The sequence below is a fragment of the Myotis myotis genome, unplaced genomic scaffold (genome assembly GCF_014108235.1).
Source record: "Myotis myotis isolate mMyoMyo1 unplaced genomic scaffold, mMyoMyo1.p scaffold_m19_p_13, whole genome shotgun sequence".
Taxonomy (NCBI): Eukaryota; Metazoa; Chordata; class Mammalia; order Chiroptera; family Vespertilionidae; genus Myotis; species Myotis myotis.
In genome coordinates, this window is record NW_023416317.1 from 48,788,993 (window position 1) to 48,816,179 (window position 27,187).

The 27,187-nt window shown below is 45.1% G+C and overlaps 2 protein-coding genes across 8 annotated transcripts in view; both read left to right on the forward strand.

Moving 5' to 3' along the window:
* XCR1 (X-C motif chemokine receptor 1) overlaps window positions 1-25,464 on the forward strand; it is a 52,706-nt gene extending 27,242 nt beyond the window's left edge. For 2 of the 4 annotated variants that reach the window (XM_036333061.1, XM_036333062.1), the window contains one exon: window positions 20,170-25,464. In XM_036333061.1, the coding sequence (XP_036188954.1) occupies window positions 20,187-21,212 (1,026 nt within the window). In that variant the 5' untranslated portion in view covers window positions 20,170-20,186 and the 3' untranslated portion in view covers window positions 21,213-25,464. Of the gene's footprint in view, window positions 1-17,880; window positions 18,389-20,169 lie in introns of those variants that run through there. The other 2 variants (XM_036333064.1, XM_036333063.1) reach the window with 2 other exon arrangements.
* A 644-nt stretch (window positions 25,465-26,108) lies between these two features.
* Window positions 26,109-27,187, forward strand: part of FYCO1 (FYVE and coiled-coil domain autophagy adaptor 1) — a 68,037-nt gene continuing 66,958 nt past the window's right edge. For all 4 annotated transcript variants that reach the window (XM_036333054.1, XM_036333058.1, XM_036333059.1 and 1 more), the window contains exon 1: window positions 26,109-26,223. The gene's annotated coding sequence lies outside the window, so the exon portion shown is untranslated. The remainder of the gene's footprint in view (window positions 26,224-27,187) is intronic.

Consider the following 27,187-nt stretch of genomic DNA (forward strand, 5'->3'; position numbering starts at 1 on the left):
ACATTCGTAAGTCAAGGCCCCACTGTACCTGTTTTGTACACATCTTGGTGATTTATGCATAAGTGTTTCTTTCTTGAGAGAAATGTTATACATTAATTGTACGTTAATTTTGCTTTCCACACTTCTATTGCTACTGCATAGAAATACAATTGATTTTTTTACATGTTGCTCTCGTATCTGCAGCTTTGCTTATTATTCTAGGAATCGTTTCAGTTTTTTTTTGTTGTTGTTTTTTTTAATATTCTCTGGTATTTTCTATGTAGACCATCTTGTCATCTCTGAACAGGGACAGTTTTATTTCTTCCTTTCAAATAAGTATTCCTCCCTCCCCCGCCCCCTTATTAAGCTGTCTAGGACTTCCAGCACTAGATTGAATAAGAGTATTGATAGCTGACATCCTAGCCTTGTTCTCAGTCTTATGGGGAAACACTCAATCTTTCACCTTTAATATGAGGTTAGCTATAGGTTTTTAAATAGATATTCTTTATCAAGTTGAGGAAGCTTTCCCATCCCTGTTTTTTCTGAGAGTTTTATCATAAATGGCTGTTGAATTTTGTCAAGGGTTTTTTTCTATATCAATTGATATGATCATGTGATTTTTCTTCTTTAGCCTTTCAATATAGTGGATTACACCATTGACTTGAAGTCAATCTCTGGAATAAACCCCATATGCTACTTGCTAATATTTTGTTAAGAATTTTATTCATGTACATGTGTGAGGGGTAGTAGTCTGTAGTTATATTTATTTTTGTACTTTCTTTGTCTAGTTTTGGTATCAGGTTGATACCAGTCTCACAACATGAGTTGGGAAGTGTTCTCTCTTCTTTAAACATTTGGAAGAATTCTCTAGTCAAATTATCTGAATCTGGAGACTTCTTTCTTGAGAGTTTTAAATTATGACATCAGTTTCCGTAATAGTTGTCAGGCTAATCAAGTTATTTCAAATTGGTGAGTTGTGGTAGTCTGTGTTTGTTGAAGAATTAGTCCACTTCCCTAAGCTGTAGGGCTGTTCGTAGGATTTGATTATTATTTATTGGTGGCTGCAGAGTCCGTAGTGCTATCTTCTACTTCATTCCTGGTATCAGTCATTTGTGTCTTTCTCTTTTTTGTCATTCTTCTAGAGGGTTATCACTTTTATTGATCTTTTCAACCAGCATAAATTTTTTTTTATCTCATTTCACTGTTGGTTTTTGTTTTCAATTTTATCATTTCTGCTCTTATCTTTATTTTTCCTTCTTTCTACTTAACTTGGATTTATTTTGCTTTATTTTCTATGTTTTTAAAGTAGATATTTATGTGAGACATAATGTAGGCATCTAGTGCTATAAATTTCCCTCTCAGCACTGCTTTAACAGTTTCCCACAACGTGTGATGTGTTGTATTTTTATTTTATTCAATGTATTTTTTACTCCCCTAGAGACTTCCTTGATCCTTGGATTATTTAAAAGTATGCTATCTAGTTTCCAATAACTCACTTGGTGAAGATTTTCAGGCACAGTAACTTGGTTTACTATTTTATTTTATTTTATTTTATTTTATTTTATTTTATGTTTTCCCAGCTGATAATTTTATAGTGATGATGGGTTACAAAGAGAACCACATCTTTTGTTATTGAAGGAGCCTGGAACTTGGTGAGCTAACTTTGTTGATATGGAAACATATATAAAACCACACATACATTCATGCACACATACACACACACACACACACACACACACACACACACACACACACGGCATTCTTATACCACACTTAACCAGCAGAGCTCAAACTCTCATTTTCAAAAAACAAAAAAAAAATAACACCCAAGAAACAGGAAAGGGAAGAATAAAAATACCAAGTCAGCAATGCATCTCTAAAAAACTTAAGCCAAACCAGAAACCTCTGGCGGAAATATCAGATTTGGGGGTGACCATACACAAGCTGTATTTCTTGTAGGTTAGCAACACTCACCTCTAAGCCAATGTCCTCCCCTCCTCCCTCATCACTGCCCCCATCATAGCAAAATCAATCTACCCATTCTGCTTTGAAAATTTGAAAAAAATGAAGGGCACTCCATTTAACACAACAGTGGAATGGAAATTTCAGGAACTAAAGATGTATCACATAGAAAGACAGGTTGTCCTGTATCACATAGAAAGAAAGGTCTATCAGCAATTCAATGTCGGACAGATGATAATTCCCTTCTCTAATGGCATGTGCTGAGGAGCATGGATGTAGTCTATTTATGGGTAGCATATAGAAACATATAAGTATCTTTATAAGGCCTTTCCCTATCCATCTGGTAACTATTTCTGCCTGCCTGGTTTTATGGTTTCATTTCTTACACTTAAACCATACCAAGTGGGGCTTTATTTACATATCTGGCAGTGTCTAGGGTCACGCAGAAGCCAAGCCAGAGAGGGGGATCTTTGGACTCTCAGCTCCAATTGTAGAGTAAGGGAGGGAACCCCACCTTCCCCGCTTAAGCTAAGGGCACCCAATCAGTTTAGGCCAGGGCTTTGCAACCTCGGCACCATTGCCACGTTGGCAATTTTCTTTCATGCAAGTTTGTCCTGTTTGACTCCATCCTTGGCCTCTACCAGCTAGATGTCATGAGCGTCTCCCCAGTTGTAATAACCAAAAATTCCCCCAGACGAGAGACACTCGTTGAGACAGATGCCTCTTCACTTCTATTCTGGATGTTGTAGAAGCCATGTTGGCTGGAGCCATAGCAGCCTTCTTGCCATCCTGAGGAGTGAAGCCACAGAAAGGCTGTGGCTGGGGTAAGAGACAGAAAGGGCCCTGACTCTTGGTGACATTGCCGAGTTGCTGCACCAGCCCTGGCATTTTCTTCCTAAGGGAAATCAGCAGCCTCCCACTACCTAAGCTGTTGTAGCCATGTGCTCTGTCCCTTACAGCCAAGAGTATCCCAGTGAATCCACTGATCACCCTATTCCTCTACTGAGACCCTCACTAGGTCTCATTCAGCATGAATTTCAAACTCCTTAGTTTAACCCAAAGGCCTTTGCCTCCCTCTCCTCGTGTCTCACCAGTCCTCTCCTTTTGAGCCATAATTGGAGTCCTTCGAACCAGCCCTGATTCTCACATTGGCTGATCTTCTCCACCTCACGTCCTTCCTTCTTTTGTCTTCCTGTTCATTTCTACTCACCTTCCAAGAGTTAGCCCATGTCAGTTTTCCCTGGAAGTGAAAACTTCCAGTGCTCCCAAAGTGTGGAGAATTCTGGACGTTTCTAGTACCACTAATGACTAAACAGATACCCGAAAGCTTGGGGCCCCTGGAAGATTTCCCTGAATCTCCATGAGATGCTTTGGAAGCATGAACCCACAATTACATAACACTCCTCTCACTGGGAGTGGTCACGTGTTTCCGTGGGCGGGGAGTCGGGCCTCTGTGGCTTCTTGTACCAAGACAGAGTGCTGGCTGGCTGGTCCAGGGTGAGTGCTGTTGATCGGCACACCAGGTGGCCTTCGTGGTAAGGATGTGCCGTGTGTGAGATGAGCTGGCCAGAACCGAAGGCATCGGGCACCCAGTTCAACCCAAAGAGGCTGCGCATCTTTCCAGCCTCAAACCCTGACAGTCCTGCCTCTCACGCTACACACCTCATCCGCTCTGACTCAGCGGGCGGCCCAGAATGTCACTACTGCGTGTGTTCCCCGGCACCTGGCGTTCAGCCCTGGATGACTCCTACTCGTCCTTCAGAACTTTCTTTGACATCACCTCCTCTAGGAGGCCTTCCTTGCTCTCCAAGGCTGGTGTGCTCAGAGCCAGCCGCTCACATCGCACTTACCACCCTGCATCCCGATCGCCCATTTCCACACCTGTGAGCCTTGAGCATCTTAGAGGCAAGGAACCCGATTTAGTCCTTCTCGAGCCCTCTGCACCTAAAATAATGCCAGGCCTGACATGGCACAGTCAGTGTGGTGGGTGCCGTAATCCTCTGCAATTCATCTAGGGAAACTGAGGCACCAAAACTACATGGGCACTGAATCCTGAAGTCCAAGTTGAAACCCTAGCAGCCTAGTTCCAGCGCCCCTGGTGTTTAAGTTCACTGCTTGGCTTCCTCCTCCTGAGCCGCCTAGACACTTGTTACAAAGGCAGAGGCCGGCCTGGGTCGGGTAGGGCCTGGGAAACCTCGTTCATCATGAGCCCCAGACAGCACTGTGTCCACACCAGCTTCCTGCTGAGAAAGGATGGCCGTGCCCAGGAGCATAGGGGAGTCCAAGGCTCTTCAAGGCCCCGCCTTCCTGTGCTTGTCTCGCTAAATCACAAACACATCCTCCCTCTTCCCCAAACTCTTGTTCTGCCAGGAATGCTGTCACCTCCCCTCCACCCCTACCCCCACGCTGCCACCCGCCCAAGCAATAGGGGAGTGAGAAGAGGACCTCCTCCCCCTACTCATGAGGAGCTGGCACATGCCCTGAGCCCCAGGGACATCCCCAAGGACCCTTTCAGAGGCCCCGGGGCAGGCCCAGAGGCCCCAAGCTTCTCGGGTGTCTGTTTAGTCATTAGTGCTACCAGAAACATCCAGAATTCTCCACACTTTGGGAGTACACCCACCGGGGGCCAGTCCTCTAACTGCAAGCCGTGGTTGCCCTCTGACACCCCGATGGTTCCAGAGGCGCTTTGCTCTGATTGCAACCTGGGAAGCGAGGTGGTGTGTCCAGGGGCAGCCCCAGCCAGCCGCCCACCCGTGTTTCCCCAGCTCCCGTTGTGCATACCCTCCAACATGGTCCAGGGACCAGAGCATGCTTCTAAGGAAAGGGCCTCTACCCGAGTCAGTGAGTTTGCTGCCACTTAGGTCGAAGGGGTGCCATGTGAAGACTTGGCAGGTGGCCCAGAGCGACTCAGCTGTCACTTGGGGGATTTCCCGGCTGTGCGGCAAATGGAAGCTGAATAGAGGGGGCACCTGCCTTCAAGCCACATCAAAGGCAAGTTGCTGGAGAGTTCACAAAACTCCGGGTGGTGATGTTTATCTGAGAGTGTGGGATGGCAGCAGGCAGGATGGAAAATAGCCTGGGATTTCCCCCTAAGCAATCTTACATGTTCTGTTGTTTCCTAAAGCCCCAAATAGCAGCTTAAAATGAGCACCATTTCATCATTTCTCATAATTTTGTGACTCAAGAACTTGAGCGGGACTCAGTTGTGAGTGTGTGTGTGTGTGTGTGTGTTGTATCAATGGCGGTCCCTTGGTGCTACTGAGCTGGTGGATGGCTTTTGGCAGAGGAGACTGGTGAGCTGGCCCAGACGCTCCCATGTGGTCTTACCAGCACAGCAGCCACATGACAGTGGACTTCAAAAGTGGTGGTTCAGCCTCAGCCAGTTTGGCTCAGTAGGTAGAGCATCAGCCTACAGTGAAGGGTCATAGGTTCGATTCGGGTCAAGGGCACGCCCACCCCCAGCCAGGTAGGGGCAGTTCAGGAGGCAACCAATCAATGTATCTCTCTCTGTCTCCCCCTCTCTTCCACCCCCTTAAAAATCAATGAAAAAATATCCTCGAATGAGGATTAACAACAACAACAAAATACAAAAACAAAACAAACAAACAAAAAAACAACCTGGTGGTTCAGGGCTCCCAACCAGAATGTCCCAAGAGGTCCAGCCGAAGGCTGTGGACTTCTCATGACCTAGAAGTCCCAGAATGTCCCTGCACTGGGTTCTATTGGTCAAGCTAGTCGCTAAGACCGGCTCACATTCAAGAAGAGTGGGATTAACAGTTAAAACTTCACGCTCATATTTATTCTCCCACCCAAGAAGAGAGCTAGAAAATACTTGCTAGGCTCATTGTGGGGACTTTTTAACCCCACATTTGCTGAGCTCCTACTGTGTGCCAGGCACTGTCCCTAACACTGGAAAGAGTGAGAGCAAAGTACAAGACACAACGTGGTCCCTGCCCTCACGGAGACGGTGCTCTAGACAACCGTCTAACAAATAGTCACAGTGTCTGGCATCAGTGCTCACCACATGTTGGCCGCTGGCATTATGATTGCTCCATACATCATTATTGAATGAAAATGTTGTCATAAGCAGAGCCATGCTTTGAAGAATGACAGGGTGCAAAAGAACACAATCAACACAAGAGCCTGACCTGTTCAGGAGGCGGAAGGTTAAGCCCCGGAGGAGGAGGAATGAACTAGGGGAGGGTGGCCGGAGAGCCTTCAGGCAGAGGGGACAGTGGGTGGCGGAATGCGGTCGGCAAGGGAAGCATGCACTGAATGGGGCAGGATGGGGATGGATCACCCATAGCTCGGAACTGGTGTCTTACCTTCTCCACCCTGCCCCATGCTCCCATGAATGGGCTGTATCAACAGGCTCTCTCACTTCCTTGCTGGACCAGGGGAAGGTACCAGCAAGAGTTGGATGGAGTGGAGTAGGGAGGAGAAAGAGGGAGCATGTATTCCTCTGGGTCCCTTTCCGCTGGGCTAGGGTTGGAAGTGACTTGTTCCTCAGCCAAAGGCCAGGTCCCAGGTCAAGCAGCCTCCTCCGAGCTGTAGGTCTCACCAGCCCCTGCAGTGGCTTTCCCCTGCCCACTCTGCTAGGTCGGGGGCGCTTCACCAGTGCTCCTTGCCTTCTCCACACCCTGACCCATGGCCCCAGCTGCCTCCAGTGCACTCTGAGGCTGCATGCCACTCCCCCCACACTCCCTGCTGTTCTAGCCAGTGACTGTGTTTGGCAGGTAGTAGATCCCTTTCATTCCTGCCCGAACCAGAATTCCCCTACGCCAGTGGTCGGCAAACTCATTAGTCAACAGAGCCAAATATCAACAGTACAACGATTGAAATTTCTTTTGAGAGCCAAATTTTTTAAACTTAAACTATATAGGTAGGTACATTGTTATTAATTAGGGTGCTCCTAAGGCTTAGGAAGAGCCACACTCAAGGGACCAAAGAGCCGCATGTGGCTGGCGAGCCGCAGTTTGCCGACCACGGCCCTACGCTCTGCTTGTCTGGAGGTCTTGGTTCCAAAGACACAACAATGATTCCACTGAACTAGAAGTTGAGGCTGCCATCCAGACATTTTGGGTCCTCTTACCTCTAAATCAACAGGCAAAGGAGGGATTCACTGCACAGGCTGGCATGTAACTGACCTGCTACTACACAGTAGACGTAAGAAAGAATATGTCTGGAACATGGGTGACTCCTTGGGGTGTCTCTTAGTCCTATGTGCTGAAATGCTAATGGTCCAGGTTTTAGGAATGAAGGGTTGGATCAGTCAAAGAACCATGACCACCTAAGGTACTTGCGGAGGGCAACGAGAGTATGGAATGGGTAGTGAAAGAAGGTAGCCGTCAATACCAGCTATGACTATGTGGCCAGATGCAGAAATGCGAACCAGAACTGTTTGTAAGTATCTCTTCCTTATTTTGTCATGAATATGTCTATATACGTATGTATTAAAGCAAATAAATTTGTCTTCCTCCTCTTACCCTCTAACACAGTGATGGCGAACCTTTTGAGCTCAGCGTGTCAGCATTTTGAAAAACCCTAACTTAACTCTGGTGCCGTGTCACATATAGAAAGTTTTTGATATTTGCAACCATAGTAAAACAAAGATTTATATTTTTGATATTTATTTTATATATTCAAATGCCATTTAACAAAGAAAAATCAACCAAAAAATGAGTTTGTGTGTCACCTCTGACACGCGTGTCATAGGTTCGCCATCACCGCTCTAACATAAGATATAGTAATAACAAATAACTGTACATTATGTATTCAAGTTACCAGATATCCAGGAAAAGAGTATCACCCAAGAACTTTGAAACCTGTCTAGGGAAAGGCTTAGTACATTCTCAGTTGTACCCAAGATAGTGGTATCATGTAGGAACAAGTATGACTTTGTTATTGTAACTGTGTGTATACTTGTTATTATAAATGTATCTATAAATATATATGTATATAGTAACTATATATATTTATAATTTATATTACATATAAATATATGATTTGACAGTGTGTGTGTGTATATATATATATACATATTTATAAATATATCTAAATATCATATATATGTATGTAGGTGTATATATACAGGGTGTCCCAAAAAATATATACACACTTTGAATAATTATTAATTCAAATGGGTAAAATCTGAAAAGAAAGAAACATCAATTGAGCTATCAGCTGTAAAGCGTGCATACATTTTTTGGGACATATATATATGTGTGTGTGTGTGTGTGTGTGTGTGTATGTGTGTGTGTGTGTGTGTGTACTAGAGGCCCAATGCACAAAATTTCTGCAAGAGTAGGCCTGCCTTCCCCCGGCTGCCGGCACCAGCTTCCCTCTGGCACCCAGGACCTGGGCTTCATCCAGAAGGTCGTCCAGTCTAATTAGCATATTATGCTCTTTTATTATTATAGCTATGGAGAGAGAGAGAGAGAGAGAGATTGCTTTTTCATCCTACTGATGCTCTTTTTCTGGTACAACCCTGCCTAATACATCTACACTAATAAAAGACAAACATGCAAATTGACTGTACCTTTGCTACACCTTAAGCCATGCCCACCAGCCAATCAGAGTGGCTATATGCAAATTAACCCAACCAAGATGGCGGCCGGCAGCCACGAAGCTGGAGCGAGCAGGAGGCTTGGTTGCCCCAATGATGGAGGAAGCCAAGCTTCCCGCCTACCGCAGCGGCTCTGAGCTCCACTCAAAGCAACAAAGTTTCAATTACAGAAGCTAAATACCTGCTTTCAGCCAGCCGTGGCCACAGAGCTGGAGCGAGCAGGAGGCTTGGTTGCTCCAGTGATGGAAGAAGCCAAGCTTCCCGCAGCCAGCTGCAGCCTCCGCAAAAGGCAACAAAGTTTCAATTATAGAAGGTAAATAAGTCCCAGAATAAAAAAGAAAGAAAGAAAGACAGGAGAGGCTGGGAGCTTCCATCGCTGGGAGGCTTGGCCAGCCTGAAAACGGCCCTCAGCCCCTCACCCAGACTGGCCAGGCACCCCAGTGGGGACCCCCACCCTGAAGGAGGTGTGACCAGCCTGCAAACAGCCATCAGCCCCTCACCCAGGCTGGCCAGGCACCCCAGCGGGACCCCCACCCTGATCCAGGACACCCTTCAGGGCAAACCAGCTGGCCACCCATGCACCAGGCCTCTATCCTATATAATAAAAGGGTAAATATGCAAACTGACCCTAACAGCAGAACGACTGGGAATGACTGGTCACTATGACACACACTGACCATCAGGGGGCAGATGCTCAATGCAGGAACTGTCCCCTGGTGGTCAATGTGTCCCACAGGGGAACTGTGCTCAGCCACAAGCCAGGCTGCCAGCTGCCAGCACAGCAGTGGTGGCGGGAGCCTCTCCCGCCTCCCCAGCAGCACTAAGGATGTCCAACTGCAGCTTAGGTCTGCTCCCTGCTGGTAAGTGGACATCCCCCGAGGGCTGCCGGCTGCCAGAGGGATGTCTGATTGCCAGCTTGGGCCTGATCCCCCAGGGAGCAGGCCTAAGCCAGCAGGTGGACATCCTCCGAGGGGTCCCAGACTGTGAGAGAACACAGGCCGGGTGGAGGGGACCCCCCCCCCCCCCCCGCCCCAAGTGCATAAATTTTTGTGCACCAGGCCTCTAGTACTTCAATAAAGTCAAACCAAAAAAATAAATCTGGACGGCTACAGTGGTCATGTGTAGTTGGACCTTGGTCAAGTGAAAGTAAAAAGTGGCCAGGCACCCTTTCCTCTTTTTTGCTAGAAACAGGAAATGCAAGCTGCCTGTTATATAGAAGTAAAAGTGAGAGTCCTTTTCTCTTTTCTCTTTATACTCAAAACTGGGAATCAGGGAACTAAGATTTCCCCTCCGAAATCAACTAGCAGATTTGATGTGCACAGGCTGAGATCGGTGGGACTGAACCCAGACACCGTCTAGAAATAACATGACTGAGAGCGTGGGTACCCAGTGCTCTTCCCAAGCAAATGAACAAGCAGGGGCAGTGCTCCAAGTTCTGCCCGTTGGGAGGCTTTCCCCTCACCGCTGTCCTTCAGGGATGTCCAGCAAGAAGCTGCAGTGTGCCTCTCCAGTGGACCACCTTTGGGCGGTGTCTGCAGATCACGCAGAACCATCTATAAACCAGACATGAGTTTTTCTCCTCCTCATTCAACTGGACATAGGGAATTCCTCGTGAGGTCATAGGTGTGTGGCTGGGAGTAAGAAGGCAGTGTAGCAAGAGTAGGGGCCGTGGGCATTTGGGTCACTTCCTCACGTAACTTACTTGTGCTTTCAGGGCCTGCTTGGTCCTGTCTCATGTAATGGGTGTCCCAAAATTCATGCAAGAAGTAATTTTGATAGAAAAGACAGATTTATAATTAAAAATTGTAAATTTTTATTGATTCATAAAGTATACAGTATAGGGTTATGTATGGAATAGCATATCGGGTAAATGGCCTCCACGGCTTTGCTGGCACATACACACTCTTTTGTTATTGCCTGAGCAGCCACATTTTCAAAGAAGAATGGTCCGATGATGCTTCCAGCCCAAAATCCACACCAAACAGTGACACGTTGTGGATGCACTTGTTTCTCAACAATCACTCGTGGATTTTCTGAACCCCAAATGTGACAATTTTGTCGATTAACAAAGCCATCAAGATGAAAATGAGCCTCATCGAAATTCAGCCACATTTATGCAAAAAACGGTCATGGAAAATTTCAACAAAAGAGTGCGTATGTGCCAGCAAAGCTGTGGAGGCCATTTACCTGATATGCTATTCCATACATAACCCTATACTATATGCTTTATGAATCAATAAAAAATTTACAATTTTTAACTATAAACCTGTGTTTTCTATCAAAATTACTTCTTGCGTGAATTTTGGGACACCCTTTATAACACCTCCATTCGGTGATGGCTTGGTGGGTCATACAGAGGTGGAAGGGCTGCTTCTCTTGGCAACGAAGGGGTTCTATATCCCCAGCTTCCTTGGATCTTCCCATATGTCCCCGTCCCAATTTTCAGGATCTCTTTTTCCCCAGTGAATGCCCTCACTTTAACAGAAGATACCCTGCGAGGCTGTGGATTTGGTTTGCATTATGATTTGGCCACTGCAGGTCGAGAGGTGGTTTGGTTTTCAGAAATCTCAGTCTGCGGGCCACAGGAGATAGATTTCTTTAAGGACAGATCTAGAAGTTTTCATGTCACTCATGCAAAACTTGAGCTGACAATCTGAAGCCCTGAGCTAATCTTCTTTGCTCACTTTCTCTAGGACAATGGAGAGCCACCAGCCAATGTCATGACACACCTTAGATTGACTAAAGCATCTCAAAGTATCAAATACATGGATGGTCACCCAGAACCTTGCCTTTGTAGGTATTTGATTAAGAGCACACATTGGCAATATTTTCCCTATCTCTATTGCCCATCACAACAAGATGACTTTTTTATCACCCACAGAAGTTTCATCATGCCCCGTTGTAGTCAAAGCCTCTCTCCACCCTCAACCCAGGCAACCACGGATCTGATTTCTGTCACTGCAGATTAGTTTGCATTTTTTACAACGTTCTATAAATGCAATCACCCAGTGTATCCTCTTTCTCACTTCCTTCGCTCAGCATCATTTTGAAATTCATCTGTGTTGTAGCACGTGTTAATAGTCGGTTCCTTTTTATTGCTAAGAGTATGCCACTGTATGGGTATTCCACAGTTTATGTACCCATTCACCTGATGATGGACCCCTGGACTGCTTCAAGTATTTGCGCTATTATAGATATAGCTGCCATGAATAGCAGAAATAGCTGCTATTTTGAACAAAATTTTGTATGGACATTAATTTTATTTCCTTTTTAAAAAATATGTCTTTATTGATATGAGAGAGAGGAAGGGAGAGGGACACAGAGAGAGAAACATCGATCAGCTGCCTCCTGCACACCCCCTACTGGGGACTGAACCCCCAACCCAGGCATGTGCCCTGACCAGGAATTGAACCAGTGACCTCTTGGTTCATGGGTTGACGTGCAACCACTGAGCCATACCGGCTGGAGCTGGTTTTTGTATTCTTGAGTAAATACATAGGAGCGGGATGGCTGGATCACATAGGTGTGTGTTTAAATTTTGAAGACTCGATCAAATTGTTTTCCAGAATGGTTATATCGTCTCTTCAAGTTAAAGCTGTCACCAAATAGCCCTTCATTGATCATGTGGGTCAAAATCTTTGTGTGGAAAGAAATCAGTGTTGAAATGAAATCTTGAAATGCTAGTCTGACACATATAATGAGGACTGAACCTCCTCCAGGCGTTTCTAAGATCGGTAAGAAGACAGATGGAGGGGGACATTCCACCCCAGCCTAAGGGGTCAGATACTGTTTAACACCCCAACCCCAACCCTACACCCAATCTTGGAAAACAGCTTGAACCAAGCCATCCCCAAGAAACCTGAGTCCTCGGAGTCAGGCAAGCTGAGCTGAATCCCACTCAGCCACATCACAAAAAGATGCAGAATTTGATCCTAGATTGGATCTTGACTGGGGGGGAAATGCTATGATAAAGAACATGATTGAATCAACTGACTAAGCAGGAATACCCATGAGTAGATTAGACACCAGTGTTAACATTCACACAGAATTTACTGATGTTGATAACTGCACTTTCTTGCTATTTGACTGTGGCCCAGTGACTTACCTCTGGGCAGCTCTGCTGCCTCATCCATAAAGTTCAAATATGGGTAGTGCCCTCCTTACTGAAGTGTTGCCATGAGGCCTAATCAAGTCAGAGGTTGGCAGAGAGATGGAGGCTCCCGAAAGCCATGCTTGTCTGTGCAGATCCTCCTGCTAGACAGGCAAGGATCCCAACAGCCTTGGGCTTTTGAAGTTATGGAATCAGGGCTTCCAGAGGGGCTTCTAGGAGTGACCTCTGTTCACTCCTTACCAGCCTGAACCCACTTCAGAGGGCACCTAGGGATACAACTTAGGAGAAGCTCTCTAGCTCCCACTCCAAGGTCCAGATGTCTTACCTGCTACAGATTCCGCCAATGAACAAACGGACTACTTGGCTAGAGGGGGAAGTTCGGAGTATTATACTAACAATAAAGACTTCTGCAGGAAACAAATGAGAAAGCAAGGCCATTTGGGTGACTCTTTGAGGAGGCGGAGACTCTCTAGATCAGCGGTTCTCAACCTGTGGGTCGCAACCCCTTTGGGGTCGCCTAAGACCATCGAAAACACATATACAATTACATATTGTTTTTGTGATTAATCACTATGCTTTAATTATGTCCAATTTGTAACAATGAAATTGGGGGTCACCACAACATGAGGAACTGTATTAAAGGGTCGCGGCATTAGGAAGGTTGAGAACCACTGCTCTAGATCATGACTTCATGCAAAAATAACCCGATTGTATTTGCAAAGAGGAACTTGGGAAGGAAACACAAGAAATTAATCAAAGTGGTTTGAAGGAGGACAGGAGAGTAAGGTTTTGCACCATCTACTTTTTGTTTGTTTTTAGCTTTTAAACTATCAATTTGAAAAGAATTTCAAACAGAGAAAGACTAAGAACAGCACATACAGAACTCACACTATTGCCACTGTCACTGACTGTTGCTAACATTTTGCCCCACAGCATTTTCCTGTGTGCTTGCAGGCATATTCTCTCTCTCTCTCTCTCTCTCTCTCTCTCTCTCTCTCTCTCTCTCTCTCTCTCTCTCTCTCTCTCTCTCTCTCTGAATTACTTAAAAATAAATTGCATAGCCCATGGCTCTTCATCCCTAAATATTTCAGTGTGTAATTCCTGAGAATAGGGATGACACATTACATAACCACAGTGCAGTTATCAATGTCAGTAAATTCTGTGTTGACATTAACATTTGTGTCTAATCTACTTCTGGGTATTCGGCTCAGTCAGTTTATCCCATCATGTTCTTTATAACAAGTTTTCCCCTCCAGGCAAGATCCAACCTGGGGTCATATCCTGCATCTGGCTGTCATGTCTCCTTACCTCCTTTAATCTGGAATCATTTCTCAGCCTTCCTCACAGGGACATTTTTGAGGAATAGAGCTCCCCTCTTTCTTTTTCTTTTTATATTAATTTCTGAGAGGAAGGAAGAGGGAGAGAGAGTTAGAAACATCGATGATGAGACAGAATCATCTATCCTCTGGCTCCTCCACACCCCCCACTGGGGATTGAGCCTGCAACCGGGCATGTGCCCTGACGGGGAATTGAACGGTGACCTCTGGTTCATAGGTTGGCGCTCAACCACCGAGCAACACCAGGCAGGCAAGCTTCCCCCTTTCTTAATAGAGCATTTCACATGTTGAGTTTGATGAGTTGTCATCTTTGGATTTGGGTTATGCCTCCCTGGCTAGAATAGTGATATTGTGTCCTTCTCAGGACATCACATCTGGAGGCACGTGATGTCCACCTGCACCCTCGTTGAGGATGTTAATTTTGATCATTTTGTCAAGATGTTGTCCAATTTCTCTGCTATATAATTACTATTGTTTAATAAGTAGCCTGTGTGGAGACACTTTAAGATCATGAAAATATCCTGCTTGTCAGTAAAATTCCTCACCCTTAGACCTAGTGTCCATTGATGGCTCTTGCTTGAACCAACCTTCACTATGATGGCTGCACAGTGATTTTCCAACTCCAGCTCTGCCTCCACTTTGACCTGCTGGCCTTCAGTCCTCTCCTGTATGCAGAGCCCTCCCCTCTAACCTGTCTATTGTCTTACTTGCTTTCTTACTTACTATCAATCTGGAGTTGTTTCTCAATATGTATCTTTGATTTTGATCAATGATTCACATTGACTCCTGTGACTGTATTACTGGTGCAATAAGAATAATGTACAGTGACCTGCAGTGACCTTCATAGGGTCACAAATTTCTGTAACTCTTGAAGCTAATGCTATTTCATGTCCTCCTGTAGATCTAACTCTGCCTTAGACTCTGACATTAATAGAAGGCCCCACGCTCTCCAGCCTAACACTTAAATAGGTCACACTGACTTCAAAATCCAGATTACATTGGCCCTCGCAAATACATACCCCCCATGACAGGACCTCAGCACTAGTCTTCCTGACCCTCATCTCCTAAAGCCTATTCAGTGCATGATCAGGTACCTGACATGGTCTCATGTGTTGTCATCAACAAGGCTGCAGTATTCTTCCTTTCCATCCCTTCATGGTATCCTTGGCCTGCACGGCTACCCAAGGCTGCCCCTTATCACTGCCATGGTTGCATATGTTCCCTGTGAACGTACTGCTCACTGGAGCCAGGATGCGCTCCCCAAGGGCTCCCAACGCTGCAAGACCTTTGATGTGAATAGGCCTATGCCTGGTCTCATGTCCATGGGGCTGAGGCTCAAACAGAGCCATCCGTATTGCTGGGCTTGGTCCCATTAGATCATGAGACCGTGGAGACCTACAGTCAGAAGTTCATGTATTAATAGCAATTCATTCCTGCCAAGGACTCCACTCTGATGCTGATGCCAAAGACCTCTGACGCTGTTCTCTGCCCTGGATCCTACTTTCCCACAGACAGGTCCAGACCTTAACAGTGGTAACCAGGTCGCTGTCCACACTGTGCTATACCCAGGACTGGACTTCTCCTTTTGCATGTTGAGTCCACATGAGGCTGGAACTCAGCCCCACCTCTGTGCAGCCTGACCAATGTTTTAGAACTTCCTGTTTTAAAATGTATATACTGACTCTGGAAAGGAAGAAGTAAAACCATCTCACTATGATGATGGCATGATTTTACAGGAAAGCCTAGATTTATAAAAACAAAACAAACAAAAAACTAAAACACACACACACTATTAAAGCTAGTAAAAGATGAAGAATATAAGATCAATATATAACAATCAGTTGTATCTTTATACTCTACTAATGAACAATCTGAAAATAAAAGTAAGGAAACAATTTCATTTACAACAGCATAGAATTAAATACTTAGGAATAAATTTAAGCAAGAATGCATGAAATCTGTATATCAAAAACCACAAAACACCATGGGAAAAAGTTAAAGAATACCTAAGTAAATGCAGTGTTCATGGATTGAAAAACTCAATATTGCTAAGATAGCAATACTCCCCAAATTGATCTACAAGTTCAATGCAATCCCTATTAAAATTAATTTTCCATTTATTGATAGTGTCCTTTGACCCACAATAGTTTTATAGTTTTAGTTCTTAACAATTGGGCCCTTAATCCATTTTGAGTTAATTTTTGTATCTCACATGAAGTAGGAGTCCAAATTTATTCCTTTGTATCTGGTTGTCTCTGCAACATTTGCTAAAGAGGCTAATATTCTCCCACGGAGTAGTCATGGCACCCTTGTTGAAACCACTTGCAATCACACTCCATTTATCTATTTACAATCTTAAACAGAAGAATACAGTTGGAGGCCACATACTTCCTGATTTCAAAACTTACTACGAAGTTACAGTCATCAAAACAGTGGAATGCTGGCCTAAGACAATAATGGAATATAATTAAGAGTTCAGAGCTAAAACTGAAAAACTTTGGGCAGGAAACAGGTACAAATCTTTGTGACTTTGGATTAGACAGTGGTTTTTTAACTATGACACCAAAGCCACAAGAAACAAAAACAACTTATAAATGTACCTTTATCAAAGTTAAAAACTTTTGTGTGTGAAAGGACACCAGCAAATAATTAAAAAGGAAACCACAGGATGGATAAAGTTATTTGCATATCACATATCTGATAAGAGACCGGTGTCCAGAATCTATATATATAAAAGCCTAATATACAACGTGTCCCCTTGGGAGTTTGACTACCCATGAGTTTGATCACTCACTATGACGTGCGCTTACCAACAGGGGGTGGCATGGAATGAAGGGAGGCCCCGACCAGCAGCCGCTAGGGACCCTAGCTGTGCACGAACTTTGTGCACTAGGCTTCTAGTATATAAATAACGCTTTTAAGAATAAAAAGCCAAATAACCCAAATTTTAGAAAGGCAAATGTTCTGAATAGATACTTCCCCCAAAAAATACCCAATAAAGTAAATTTCCAAATGACGTGGAAAGGTACTCAACATTGTTATTCATTAAAGAAATGTAAGCATAAATCATAATGAGTCATCATTTCATACCCTATCAATTTTTTAAAGGAAGGAAACTAACAAGTGTCGGTAAAGATGTGGAGAAATTGAAACACTCATACAACATTGGTAGGAAAGTAAAATGGTGCAGCTTTGTGAAAAACAGTTTGGCAATTCCTCAAAGAGTTAAACATAAAGTTACCATACAATCCGGAAAGTTCACAACCCAAGAGAATTAAAAATATATGTCCAAATAAAATGTGTACATGAATGTTCAGAGCACCATTATTCATAATAGCCAAAAAGTCAAACAACCCAACTGTCCATCAACTGATGAATGGATAAATGAAATGTGGTTTAACCATACAATGGGATTATGCAACCATTACTTAATCAGTTATTTAATCTTAAAAAGGAAGTACTGACATGCCACAATATGGATGAATCTTCAAAATGTGCTAAGTGAAAGAAGCCAGACACAAGAGATCACATATTGTATGATTCCATTTACATGAAATGTCCAGAATTGACAGAACCATGGAGACAGAAAGTAAATTAGTGGTTGCCAGGGGATGGAGAGAGGTGGGGAGTGGGATTGATTACTAACAAGCATGGCATTTCTTTCGTGGGGGGTGGTGATGGAGATGTTCTGAAATTGGATAGTAATGGTGATTGTACATTGTGAATATTCTAAAAACTTCTGAATTCCACAATTTAAAATCATAAATTTTTGCCTGGTCAGTGTTGCTCAGTGGTTGAGCATTAGCCTATGAACCAGGAGGTCATGGTTCCATTCCCGGGCACATGCCTGGGTTACAGGCTCGATCCCCAGTAGGGGGCCTGCAGGAGGCAGCCAAACAATGATTCTCTCATCACTTGTTTCTATATTCCTCTCTCTCTCACTTCCTCTCTGAAATCAATAAAAATACATTTAAAATAAATATATAAAATAGTGAATTTTACGTTACATGAATTTTATCTTAATTTCAAATAATCATAATTATTTATAACCGGTACATTAATCAAATACAATTTTTGATAAAATAAAAATACAACTTAAAAAATACATTATCTTTTAATATCCCTTCTAACTCCAAAATTACCTGAACCTACCCTTGATAGATTCCAGGTAGGAAGCCTGGTGGTGGGAGGAGGAGGGATTAGTGAAGACTCCATCTCCCACCTTCCTTCAACCTACTTTTGGTTTCTCATGAGAAGCACCATTTCTGCCTGAGACGCATGGAAAGAGGTGTAGCTATAGGTGAGTTCCTTTTAAACTTATGTTCTCCTCTAATTTTAACAGGAATTCTTAGACTTTGGTGGCCAGCAGAACCACCTGATGAGCTGATAAATGTGCAGATTCCTGAGCCCTCCCTCCAGAGGCTGATTCCATGGGTCAGTGCGTGGTGCTTGGAGTAGAACTGTCATATATAACACTTTTCCTTATGCTAAAGAAAGTAGAGGGGATTAATTTGTTATAAGTTTTTATGTAAGGTATGGTTGTTATTGGTATTTAGATAATTTAGAACTGTGTTTCTCAATCCTAAATATATTGCGGACCAGAAAGATAAGTTTACTAGGGTTGAGGAGGCCAAGGAGATGGGGAGGGAGAGCAATGACAGGCAAAGGGGAACCAAACTAGAATGTAACTCAGAGTGGTTTAGGGTCTGGCAACATTCTCCTTCATATTCCTAAGGCCTTCCGGGCCCAGACTAGGAGTACCTCTCAATTTTTGAGCAAATGAATGAATAACCAACAGAAAAGTGGAGTGGTTTTTGTAGATGCCCAATATCCCCTTTATTTTTAATTTGCTGAGAGTTTATGTCATGAATGGGTATTGAGTTGTGTCAGATGCTTTCCTGCTTTTATCAAAAAGGATCATATAGTTTTGTCATTATTCTGGTTAATATGGTGAATTATATGGATTATTTTTTAAAAGAACAATTCTTTTTTAAATCGATCGTTATTGATTTCAGAGAGGAAGAGAGAGGCAGAGAGAGATAGAAAAATCAATAATGAGAGAGAATCATTGACCGGCTGCTTCCTGCATGCCCCGCAATGGGGATCGAGTCCACAACCCGGGCATGTGCCCTGACCTTCAGAATTGAACAGTGACCTCCTGGTTCATAGGTCGACACTCAACCCTGAGCCATGGCAGTTGGGCAGATTAATTTTTCAAATATTGAACCAATCTTATATTTCTTGGATAAAGACCACCTGGTCATGGTATATTATCCCTTTTAAATATATTGTTGGATTTGATTTGCTAATATTAGGTCAAGGGCTTTGCTTCTATGTTCATGAGGAAGTTTGGTTTGTCATTTTGGGTGGCGGGGGTTGCAATATTTTTGTCTGGTTTTGGTATCAGGATTGTGCTGGCCTCATAAAATGGCTTGGGAAGTATTCCATCTTATATTTCAGATAGTTTTTATAAGATTCATATCATTTCTTCCATAAAGTTTCACAGAATTCACTAGAAAAGTCATCTAGAGTTTTCTTTGTGGGAAAATTTTTTTATATAGTTAACTAAATTTCTATAATAAATGCAGGACATTTCAATTTGCCATATCATTTCATGTCTGTTTTAATAAGTTGAATTTTTTAAAGTTTTTTCCCCATTTCATTTAAGCTGTTGAATTTAAGATAAAATTAATATATTTCTTTGTTATTCATTTAAAGTCTGTAAGATCTGTACCAATCACCATTCTTTCATACCTGCTGTTGACAGTTTCTGTTCTCTGTTTTCACTCAATCGAGCTAGAGTTTTATTACCTTTACAAATATTTTTCAAACAACCAGATTTTGTTTTGTACATTTTCTCTCTTTTATTTTATATTTCTTTATATCTTTATCTTTATTATTTCCTTCCTTCTACTTACTTTGTGTTTAATTTGTTTTCTTTCCAGTTTCTGAGCCACCGATTTTAGATCATTGATTTTTAAACCTTTCTTTTTTCTAATTAAAGCATTTAAAGCTATAAAATTTTCTCTAAGCACTGCTTTAGTTACATCTCATGAATTTTGATATGTGCTATTTCCATTATTAATTATTATTCAGTTCAAAATATTTTACAATTTGCCTTGTGATTTGTTCTTTGACTCATAGAGTCTTTAGAAGTATGTTGTACTTCCAAGTTACCGAGGTTTTTCTAGGTATCTTATTGTTATTTGTTTCAGATATTCTCAGTGTCTAGATGGAGCCCTCAGGCATCCCAGAGTCCACCACCCCTTATGATTATGATTCGCAGAGCCTTTTGTGTGAGACTCAGACCTTCACCTTTGCGACCTTCAACACCACCATCCTGTACTGCCTGGTGTTCTTCCTCAGCCTGGTGGGCAACAGTCTGGTGTTGTGGGTCCTGGTGAAGTATGAGAGCCTGGAGTCCCTCACCAATGTCTTCATCCTCAACCTGTGCCTCTCAGACCTGGTGTTCTCCTTCCTGTTGCCTCTGTGGGCCTTGGTGTACCACTGGGGCTGGGTGCTGGGAGACTTCTTCTGCAAGCTCTCCAACATGATCTTCTCCATCAGCCTCTCCAGCAGCATCTTCTTCCTGACCATCATGACCATCCATCGCTACCTGTCTGTGGTGAGCCCCCTCTCGTCCCTGAGGGTCTACACCCTCCAATGCCGCGTGTTGATGACCACAGCTGTGTGGGCCGTCAGCATCCTGTCCTCCATCCCTGATGCCGTCTTCCACAAAGTGTTTGATCCTCCAGAATATTCATCAGAACCTTCGAAATGTGATTATTCAGAACTCAAGTGGTACCTGGCCTCGGTCTACCAGCACGTTGTCTTCTTCCTGCTCTCCATGACGATTATCCTGTTCTGCTACGTGGAGATTCTCAGGACCCTGTTCCGCTCGCGGTCCAAACGGCACCACCGGACAGTCAGGCTCATCCTCACCATTGTGCTGGCACACTTCATCAGCTGGGCTCCCTACAACCTCATCCTGTTCCTGCAAACACTGTTGAAACTTAAGATCATTCAGAGCTGCAAGGCCTACTGGCAGCTGGATTATGCCTTGCTCATCTGCCGTGATTTTGCCTTCTCCCACTGCTGCTTCAACCCAGTGCTCTATGTCTTTGTCGGGGTCAAGTTCCGCAGACACCTCAAAAGTCTGCTCCGGCACTCCAGGCTCTGCCGGTCACAGGCGCCCAGCCTTTCCCCGGTACCTCACTCTCCAGGTGCTTTCCACTCTGAGGGCGCCTCCTTCTATTGAAAGGGAGTTTGGCGCTGCAGGTTGAGATGGACAGAAGAGATGGAGGGGAAGCAAAGAGAAGTGGTACAAGAAAGAGCATTGCAGAAGGCACAACACTGGGGACGCTACGGCTGCAGGGGTGGGAGGTGAAAGAAATACCTTATACCAGGAGGTCCTATTGCAGAAAAGGGGCTCCCTGCCTGGAAGTTTTATGTTGCCATCAAGAAAAACACTTCTTGGATTCTGAGTTTGTTATTCATTCCTTCACTTATTCATTCATTTAGACATGGGTTTGTTATTATTACTTAGTTCAGAAGGTTCTAAAACATAAGAGGATTCCCAGAAAGGAGCATCCTTCAAGACTTGAGGAGGGGCTGAAACTCATGTGTGATAATTGTGCAAATGTAGGCTGCTGGCAAGACAGTCTCTCCCATTCCTGACTGTACGGTTATCCCAGCTAATTTTAGAGAGCATTCCTCAGTGACGACTGGATGAGGACAAAAGTACCCACATCCTCAAATAAGCATAGTCAGACGAAATCTGAATTCTAAAAACCTACAACTAGACTGGAGATGTGTTCTGTATCATAATTTCAATTTCTAGCATATGTAGTCCATAGATCTTTTATTGAAAAAAAAGAATGAATGCAATAAGTGCTGCCGTCTGCATGAAGCAAGTACTTGGAGGATATCAAGATGAACAAGGTACCAACGTCCAGCTCTGAAGGCCCAGGCTTGCATCCATCTTGGTGAAGGCAGCCAAGGTGAAGATTCCTCCAATATCTCATTCTCTCCCTGTAGCTATTGATCTGACACTTCAGACTCATCATGTTCCACCTGGAATGTTCTCCTGCTTGGTTGACAGCACCAGCTTCCCCCTGGTTGCTCACCCTCCAAACCTGAGTCATTTTCAAGCCATGCGTTTCCTTTCCTTCCACTCCCACAGCCAAGTTCTATTGATTCTGCCTTCCCAGTGCCTCTCAGAGTTGTTCTCGCCATTGCATGCTCATGGATTCATCCCCAATGGCCTCACTTCCTCAGCATCTTCCTGTTGCTCATCTCTTTCCCCACCAGCATCCTCTGCATTGAAACCGAGCTGCGCAAAACCCTTAGGCAGCTCCTTATTACCTACAAATAAAGCCCACACACCTTAGCAAGTCCTTCAAGGCCCCTGAAATCCACTGCTAGCTAACTTGTGCATTCTATTCCATCCTAAGCCCCCATGCCACCAGCGTGGCATCCAACCACAAAAGACCCAGTTTCCTCTTGGCCTCTGCCATGCTGTCCCATGCTGGGCCAGGGACACTTGTCCTTCTGCTCCCTAATCTACAAGCCCCAGCTGAAAGGCCATCTTCTTCAGGAAGCCCTCCCCCATCTTTAAATCAGGAGAGCACTCTCTGGTTGTTGTGGCACTTTGCTTGTCCCTGAAAGATATTATTTGTCACTTTCCACCACATGTCATAGTTATGCACATGCATGTCTTTTTTAAAAAAATATATTTCATTGATTTTTTATAGAGAAGAAGGGAGAGGGATAGAGAGTTAGAACATCGATGAGAAACACCGATCGGCTGCCTCCTTCACACTCCCTACTGGTATGTGCCTGCAACCAAGGTACATGCCCTTGACCGGAATCAAACCTGGGACCCTTGTGTCCGCAGGCTGTTGCTTTATCCACTGAGCCAAACTGGTTAGGGCTGCACATGCATGTCTTATCTCCCTGCCCCATCAGACGGCAAACTGGCTGAAGGCAGGCACCTGGTCCTGCACCCTGCCAAGCATGGACCCTGGTGCTCTGTCATTGTGTACGAAGTGGGAGCAAAGCGTGACAGCTGTCATTATTCTTCTAATTGATTTTTGGGGATGTGTGCCATGGGGCACTTTCTACCTTCCTTGCCCCAAGCTACTTCCTTATCAATATTAACCTTTCTTTCCTAGTCTACACTCAGAGTACATTGCTTAATCTTCTAGGTGGCAATGACTATATGCTTAATCTTCTAGGTACCTTGTTGGTACCTTTATCTCAGGGTTGGAGATAAAGTGTGAAACAAGTCCTGTGTGAATCAGGATGGTGGAAAATTGGCTCCATTTAGGCCTTAGGCAAAATTGTCCGAGGCCAAGTCTGTCTGGAGTGTTCCCTGGCTCAGTTCCCTGCCTTTTAGTTCATGGTGCGCATGCTTGCCTCTTCCATGGTCCCGTAGCTTCACATCCAAGGACCACCCTCTAAATTTTCCCATACCATCCAGACCTGGTCCCAGTCTGTGAACCTAATTCAGCTCTGGACTAGGGCCTTTAGAAAAGCTCCCCAGCTGATTCTGACATGTACCCTACTTAGAAACATTGGGTGCAACTCCTTGAAAATGGGAATTCCAGAATCTTCCACAGTTCATTGAGGAAGACTTTGCAGAGTCACTGTGGCCCTCAATATATGTTTATTGAATAAAGTAGTTACTAATACAGCCCTCAGCTGGAGCCTGGAGAGCTTATAAAGCATTTTCCCCTTCAGTTCCAGCTATTATTTCAATACTCTAGTTGCCATTGGGTGGCCATCCTTGGAGGGCATTGACCTTGCTAGGGAAGAGTGAAGGTCTAATTTTAAGAATTGGTCAGTAACACCTGCTGGAGAAGGTTGAGTGGTGCACCAGTGAAGGGACTAGCTAACCAATAGGTGGGCCATCACCCACCATCTGTGGAAGAAATAGCTCACCACCTAAGGAAAGAGATGATGAAATGGTTTGGGGGGGTCTGAGCTAAGCCTGTGGGCTTCTATCAGGACAATTTGGCATCCCCTTAAACTGGGATTACTTAACTTTTGTCCAACTTTTATTTAGATGGCAGGCTGAGGCCAGGGAGCAGAAAAACAGAGGATTCCAGATTACACACCCACTTGGCCAAACCAAAGCTCCATGGGTTTTGAGCCCACTCTTCTTAGAAGGCAGGCTTAAGGGGTCTTGTATCACCAGAGAGCATGGCCTTTGAGAGGCTTGATCCACTGTCTCCTTACCCCATCCCATTCCTTCAAATCCCAAGATGCATATCTAAGTATTTCTTTCAACAATTACAGCCATATCCCTAGGAGAGTTCATGAAATACAATCATGTCCATCTCTACATTTCTAGTGATGTTTTGGCACTCCCAATAGACTAGCTCTGAAAGTGATCTTTATCCAAGAGTCTTCTCCTAGTCCAGTTCCTTGGGAATGCAAGGAAAGAGGCATAGAGACAGAAAGGTCAAAACTGGAAGGTAGAGGGACACCCTATCAGAAAGGGAGTGTGGGTAAGGCCAGGGACTGTACTCTACATTCTCTGACCACACCCTTCATCAGCTACAACCTCCTGCTTTCTTCTCCCTCCACCCACTAAAACTACTGTTCAACCTCAACCGGGCTCTTGTGAGCCTATCCCTCCCCTAATAGTTGAAATATGATGCCCTGGTCACAGGGCTGCAGAACTGCCACACCAGAAACATATAAAATCCCCAGCGGTACCCAAGGAAGATCTTCTTCACAGCATTTCCACCTCCACACTCCCTCAAACAAAAATCAAGAGGAGAGGAACCTTGCTGATCTCCAAATAGGAACGTACCTCCAAGCCCAGGGCAGCCCCAGACCTCAGATAACCCTAGCCAGAGTGGAACTTCCTCAACAGCACAATCTGTGTTGCATAACTAGAAACTGCCTTGGTGCCCCACAATATTTGTGGTTGGTTGACCAAGTGGATAAGGAGACTCTCTTTTTGTTGTTTTTTTGTGTGTTTTTTTCTACTTCCATTTCCTCTTCTGACACTTGCTTATATTACATCCACCTTCCAGTCAACTCTAGGTACCATTCATAGGCTTCCCATGGGTTCTTCTCCAGAGCCCACCAGCCCAGGCATCACCTGGTTTGTTGAATTCCTATGGCTTTCATTTGTGAAAGCTGCCTCTGGTGGGACAAAGAAACCCACAAGCATGGAAAGCCCAGTAGAAAAGACCCCCAAAGTAAACTGGCTGAGAAGTCTCTTGGGATTTGAGCCCTGGACTCAAACCCCAAATCCAAGCTCTTTACTCACTGTGACCTTGGATCCCTCAGAGCCTCAGTGTCCTCATTTGTAAAACTGTATGTCAACAACACAAAGATTCTATGCACACAATGGAGGTGCACATGAGGTTATGTGTGTAAAGTACTTGCTTTGTAAATCATTCAGCCCAGACTAATATGAGTTACTATTGTAATCATCTAATAAAAACAGAATCATTGTATCATATGCACAAATAAATCTCTACCCAAGATCATTACATGAGATTCCTAAAAGTTCTCTGCTTATGGGGGGAACTGGGTTAGGGTTTGGGGTGAAGGGAGGGACACAGAAGAAGGGTTGGAGATAAAGTGTGAAACAAGTCCTGTGTGAATCAGGATGGTGGAAAATTGGCTCCATTTAGGTCTTAGGCAAAATTGCCCGAGGCCAAGTCTGTCTTGAGTGTTCCCTGGCTCAGTTTTTTGTCCCTATCTCTCCTCTGGCCTAACACCCACGTCTCTGTCTCCAAGTCCAGGGCTTTTTCGTATCTCTTAATCTAACTGTGTCTGAACAAGGACCAACCAGAAGGAATGATACTGCTTTCTGCTCGGAATTTCTTTTTCACACTAAGTCTTTGGAACTCAAGTGTATTCTGCACTTACAACACATGTACAATAACTCAAACTAGCCACATTTCAAACTCTCAAAAGCCACACACGGACGGGGCTGCTTTCCCCAAACCATGGTGTGTGTGTCCTCGGAGACTGAAAGATTAACCCACAGCCAGATGCAAGGGAGAACCAGTAGGCGTTGTCAACCTCGGCTCTGCGGAGCATGCTGGGAGTTGTAGTCTGAGCCCATCTGTCGCTGGGGTCCGATGGGCGTTGTAGGCCTCGGGCTTGTGGTGCATGCCGGGAGTTGTAGTCCGCACCCGCTTGTGGCGGGCTCTGCGTATCATGGCCGTCTCCGCCGCGCACCCGCAGTCTTCCGCTTGGCCCCAGAAAGTTTCGGTTCTGCCCAGCGGTGGACCCACTAGCGCGTAAGTGCCACCGGGGGGCCGGCCGGACCCTGGGGGCGCCCAGGTTGCTCTCAGTCCCGGAGCGGAAAACTTCAAGGCACCTGTTGCCCTTTCCGTTCCCACCCCTCCAGGGTGTCCCGCAGACACCGATACCCTGCCCAGCGGGCCTGGGAAGTGTCCACAGCGGGTGAAACTGGCGAGGGAGCCCAGGCTATCCCTGGTGACCAGTTAGAAAGACCCCCCAACGCCAGCTCCAAGACCTCCAACGGCCGAGGGGCCGCAGAGGAACCTCCCGGTGGGGGTCTCAGAACAAGCCTGGGGTGTTTTAGGCGCAGCGGGGAGAGGTCCCCAGCCTTCTGCTCGCATGGTCCAAGGCACTGACCTGAAGAAGCCAGTTCCTGGCTCAGCTGGGCCAGGACTGCCCAGACCCTTCACTTTCCGCTGCTCCACGGATGCTCTGGTCTCTCCCCTCCTCCCGTAAGAGGTTGGTTTGTTCATCCCGAGACATCCATCCTCAGATCACGGCCCTTGGCCCTCTACCCACTGCCCCTTGTGCCCAGACACAGGCTCTCAGGTTGGCCCCGGCCCTCCTTGCTGAAACACCGGTGGGTTTGTGCGTTGGCTCCGGTGTGGCTGCTCCGCACTTGAGCAGAACCTCGGCTGGGGGACGTAGAGGGGGTGCTGAATGTTGTTGTTATAAGAAATCATGTGTGGTTGACACATTAACCACGTGGCTCCCTGTTCGTGCCTCTTCTGATGCCTTTTGTCACTCTTCACAGTTGCCATTGGCTGCCCTCCCCAGGGGAAAAATAAAAAAAATTAGAGCACGTAGTGAAACCGCCTCTCTGCCCCTCTGCGCCCGCGTCTGACCGCAGCCGCTTCCTTTTCCGACAGAGAAATGGGTCAGGGGCTCCGAGGGCAGAGGATCAGGCCTTAATCTGCTCACTGCCCTCCTGCCGCCGCCGCGGGCCTTTCGGTCTCGGTC